At 47.1% G+C, this 5,277-nt stretch overlaps 1 protein-coding gene across 1 annotated transcript in view; it reads left to right on the top strand.

Moving 5' to 3' along the window:
• Positions 1-403: 403 nt before the first annotated feature.
• Positions 404-5,277, top strand: part of LOC106812053 (proton-associated sugar transporter A-like) — a 5,505-nt gene continuing 631 nt past the window's right edge. Inside the window, exons 1-3 of the mRNA XM_014815817.1 lie at positions 404-1,010; positions 1,305-2,237; positions 4,561-4,736. Of these exons, the coding sequence (XP_014671303.1) occupies positions 404-1,010; positions 1,305-2,237; positions 4,561-4,736 (1,716 nt within the window). The remainder of the gene's footprint in view (positions 1,011-1,304; positions 2,238-4,560; positions 4,737-5,277) is intronic.

Here is a 5,277-nt window from a genome sequence, read left to right as displayed (position 1 = left end):
TAGATATCTCTCGCCGTGATATATCTCGCATCTATCTCATCTACGCGGCAGAAGACATCATCGTCACCCCTTGACCGTGTCGCTTGACGCCGTGATACTGCGAGCGTAGGATGAGCTCTCGCCGGGCCGCACATCTACCTTGAACTTAACTACGCGATTGAACACATCATCGGTGAGCATTTCGCTGGACGCCGGGTTACGGCGAGCGTAAAATATCTCTCGCAGCGCCACACCGATATACCCTTGGCTTTCTGGGAGAACTACACCCGCGAGAAAATTACCAACCGTGAGCATGTTGCTGGAGTTACCACAAGCGTAAGATATCTCTCACCGCGCTAAATCGCTACCCTAAACCTTGGTTTTCTTGAAGAACTACACCCGATAGAATACACCAACCGTAAGCATGTCTCTAGGCGCCGTCTTTCCCTACTCGGTGAGCTCGCTGAGAGAACGCGTGAGGGCCATCACCGACAAGACGCAGGAGGTCGTTCACAAGTCGGCGCAACTCGGCCACGACGCTGCGACGAAGATCGGCCAGGAAGCCGAGACGCGACTCGACCAAGTCGGCGGCTTTATCACGCACCAGTACGAGAAGCACACGACAGCTGCAAGCGGGGACTACTCTCACCTCGTCTCGCGGAAGACGCGTCCGCAGTTGGTGCGCATCAGTGCCGCAGTGTGCGGCATCGAGTTCTGCTACGCCGCCGAGACGGCCTTCGTCAGTCCGATCCTACTGCAAATCGGTGTTCCCGTGCTCTACATGACGCTCATCTGGTGCCTCAGTCCGCTGCTTGGCTTCTTCCTCGTGCCGCTGCTCGGATCCTGCAGCGATAGGTGTCGCTGGAGGATCGGTCGCCGACGACCCTTCATCATGTTGTTGTCGGTCGGTATTCTCGTCGGGCTTGTGCTGGTGCCGAACGGTACGCGGATAGGAGAGCTACTCGGCGACGACGTCGACGGACTATCACGCGTCATCGACGAGGTCAACTCGACGGAACCGCTGAGAGGTAGCAAGGAGGAGGTCCGATGGGGGACCCCGAAGGAAGAGTCCGCGTGGAAAAACAAGGAGGTCGCGTGGGTAAGCAAGAAGGATGGCGTCGGGTGGAAGAACAGGGAGGAAGGGATTAGGTGGAAGAACGAGGATGAGGATATTGGGTGGGAAAACAAGAAGGAGGGAAATGAGGGGGAGAAGCAGGAGGAGGAGGAGGAGGAGGAGGAGGAGGATGGATGGGATCCGTCGACCTCAGCGTACGATTCCGCTAACGGCAGCGCGAACGCCAACAACGACGACAGCGACACACCAGCCGGCAAACCCGACCATCGCTGGGGCATCGTCTTTACCATCCTCGGTGTCATCCTACTCGACTTCGACTCCGACGCGAATCAGTCGCCATGTCGCGCTTACCTACTCGACGTCACCGTGCCCGAAGACCACTCGGCCGGTCTGAGTACATTCACGATCATGGCCGGCCTGGGTGGCTCCCTCGGTTACGTGATGGGCGGGGTGAACTGGGAAGCGACGAAGCTCGGTGAAGCTCTCGGCGGTCACGTGCACGCGGTCTTCACCATCGTCCTCATATTATATCTGATATGCGTCACGCTGACGCTTACCAGCTACAAGGAGATCCCGCTGGACGAGCTGGACGTTGGCGTCGAAGTCTTTCAGGATCGCAAAAAGCGAAAAGGAAACGCGAAATACACGAAGTTTACGAACGACGACGACGACGAAGACGATGTCGGTTACGGCGATCGGCGCGCTACTGACATTTTCGCGCCCGGCGAAGTTCACCGCGACGAAAAAACACAAGAAAGCGTTAAAGATGTGAATCTAGCGATAGATAACTCGTATAGAGACGCCAATGAGGGAGATGCGGTTGGTAACGAGACTCGAGAACAGGTCACTTCTTCGTCGAAGCGTCCAACCGCCGCAGACGATCAGAGTCAGGAGCACGTTAGCATGAAAACCTACCTGCGTTCGATCGTCTTTATGCCGCATTCGCTACGAATTTTGTGCTTAACGAATCTGTTCTCTTGGATGTCGTTGGTCTGCTATTCGCTCTACTTCACGGATTTTGTCGGCCAGGCCGTTTACGGCGGCGACCCGACGGCGCCGAAGAATTCCGAAAAGCATCAGATATACGAAGACGGAGTCCGCATGGGCTGCTGGGGAATGGCGCTGTATTCGATATCGTGCTCGGTGTATTCGTTTGCAATCGAAAGACTAGTGAAGCGATACGGTGAGTAGATTTATGTGTGTCTTAATTATTACAATTCGGCTTTCAGGTAGTGCAGTTGTTACCTCACAGTCGGGTGTCATTAGGTACGTCGGCTGAAACGTGAAGGCACGCCGCACACGTTTACGCATATTACTCGCTCACACGTCCCACACACACACCACGCACACACTCACACACGCACACGCGCGCACACATACATATATATCAAGAGCTCATAATAGAGAGCTCTCTATTATGAGCTCTTGATACATACACACCGCACACGCACATACACACTCACACGTACGCACAGGCACACGCACACGCACACGCACATACAGATACACATATATCACCACACACGCACACACATGCACACACATAATCATACGAACACGCCCACACATGCACACACATAATCATATGAACACGCACACCGACACCCGCACACATCACGAGTTAATAAAGACAAACAATTTCTCCTGCACACATGCATACTCACGGACATATGCGCGCGTACCCAAACGTCCACATACACACGCGCGCACGCACACCTGCATATACCTACGTCGACATTATCAAGAGCTAATAAGTACCGGTGTTTATTAGCTCTTGACATTAATGGTTCATGTTGTACACATACTCCCTGAATGCCCGCTGGAATTATGCCAATTTACAATGCAAAAGAAACACGAGTTTCGAGCTGAATGATTCCTTATTCAATGCACAATTCTGTCTTAAAACATCCTATCAAAAATTCTGAGCGCAAGACGCGTTATCGCACTGAGGTATAGCCACGTGAAAATTATGGATTTAATGTAAATGAATTCAGGATTATTTAAAAAATCCATTTATTGAAATTATATTCACCTTTCTCATGCTGATGTTTTGGTAGTAGAAAATAGCGTTATCTATTATCTAATATATAATATCTAATATATAATATATAATATCTAATATCTAGTATCTAATATCTAATATCTAATATCTAATATCTAATATCTAATATCTAATATCAAATATCAAATATCTAATATCTAATATCTAATATCTAATATCTAATATCTAATATCTAATATCTAATATCAAATATCTAATATCTAATATCTAATATCTAATATCTAATATCTAATAATTAATATCTAATTTATCCATAATGTTATATATATATATATAAAAGTAAGCGCAGTTTACCTTTGATGATTTCACTGTTAACTCAAATGTGGTGCAAATTTTTCAAGACCTACAGTATCTATTGAATCTACCAGTATGCTGTATCCATTGTGTAAGGCATGCGGCCCTTTAATGAAATTTTAATGAGTCATCATTTCACGCGATCCAGTAAATGATATTTAATTAAATACTATATCTATCTGTGTGTGTCGAGCGCAAGGCTTGCCTACGAGGGATCTAACTTCTGTATGCATAAAATCATTCTGTAGGTGGAACGGTTCTCCGCAGTTTTACGCCAAAATAGTTATGTCGTGTATGTGAATTGAGGATGTAGGACCCGATATCACCCACATGCTACTCCAGACGACGTAGAATATTAAGTGCCGTAGCTTCCGTCTGAAACGAGCCACAGCGTGTGGTGGATATCGGCGTGAGAGCGAACGATGAGGTGCGTGCGTGCGCGTGAGCGTGCGCGTGCCCGTGTGTGTGTTTGTGTTTGCGCGCACACGTCTTATCCCGGCGATGCATAGATTACTAGTTATTCTGCTGGATCGCTAATAACACAGTGATGCTACGTAAAAAAACAACAACAGGAAAACAATGGATGTCGCCCGGTTTGTTTGGTGATTTTGAATTTGAAAAGATGAATGCTACTTAAATTTAGATAACGTTATTGAACGTTGTATGGAGATTTACCGAGGAACAAAAGATGGCGCCAGACTATCATGAGCAGAATCACGAACACCACACGATTCAAAACACGCAAGGATATCATTATGACCTAGCCATCAGAAAGCAATGAACAATTAGCTCAATAATTACTGTATTTAGGCACATGTTTTGGTTTGACAACGTTTAACTCTCATTTCATATACTCCTGTACCAGTTGAGAGGTGAAACAAATTTAGTTATGCCGGCGCGTGCCCTACGTTCTAAACGACACTGCCAAATTAACCGAGTGTCAACAGCAAGCGGGACTTTGCTCAACAGAAATACTGATGTATACTTTCCGGTAAAAAAATCATCGATCTCTCATCATGGAATTCTGCGGGCAGCTGTTTCGCATGCGACTATAATATTATAGACCTATTTTCAAGTTACCGTGTACAGATAAACATCTTCAAGTTGCGTCTTGCTGAATTCATTCGAGGATGCCTGCCTCTTCTTTCAGGAGCGAAGCGTGTTTACATTATCGGACAGCTCGTTTACACGACGGGCGCCATTATCATGGCGGCGACACGAAACAAAGTGGTCGTCGTGCTGCTGTCTGCTACCGCTGGCGTCATGTACGCCACACTGTTCACGATGCCGTATCTACTGGTCGCTCATTACCACTGCAACGAAGTGGTGAGTATACTCATTCGCAAGCCAAAACGCGAGAAACGTCTCGAGTTTCTCCGTTGGGAATAAGGATTCCAGATTAGATGTCAAAACGCAAAAAACGTCTGAGTTTTCTCGTAGAGAGATTAAGGATCCCCCTTAGATGAAATAACGTAGTATAAATTGCAATTATAAATGTGCCTCAGTATAATGTTGTGTACAGTGCTCTTTATCCACTTCGTGATATTAGAATTAAAGTAATATGAAAGTAAAGAAGCCGGGACGCGAAAATGTGGAATTAAAGATGATTACAGAAGTGGGTGGTCAAATTAAAACATAATATCTGCTATTAGAGCGTCTGATACACAAAGCTAGGCGTCTAGCTCGGTTAGCGAAGCTTTTTTAGCGGTTTTGTAAAAATACGCGCGAGCGTGTTTTATCTTACATGAGCGCGATAATAGAATTCTCACGCGTCGCGACATTGGAGCGCAGTAGGCGAGAGCTCTCTCTCTCTCTCTCTCTCTCTCTCTCTCTCTCTCTCTCTCTCTCTCTCTCTCTCTCTCTCTCT

Source organism: Priapulus caudatus, unplaced genomic scaffold (assembly GCF_000485595.1).
Source record: "Priapulus caudatus unplaced genomic scaffold, Priapulus_caudatus-5.0.1 Scaffold604, whole genome shotgun sequence".
In the NCBI taxonomy this organism is placed as follows: domain Eukaryota; kingdom Metazoa; phylum Priapulida; class Priapulimorpha; order Priapulimorphida; family Priapulidae; genus Priapulus; species Priapulus caudatus.
This window is presented reverse-complemented; position numbering and strand designations above follow the sequence as displayed.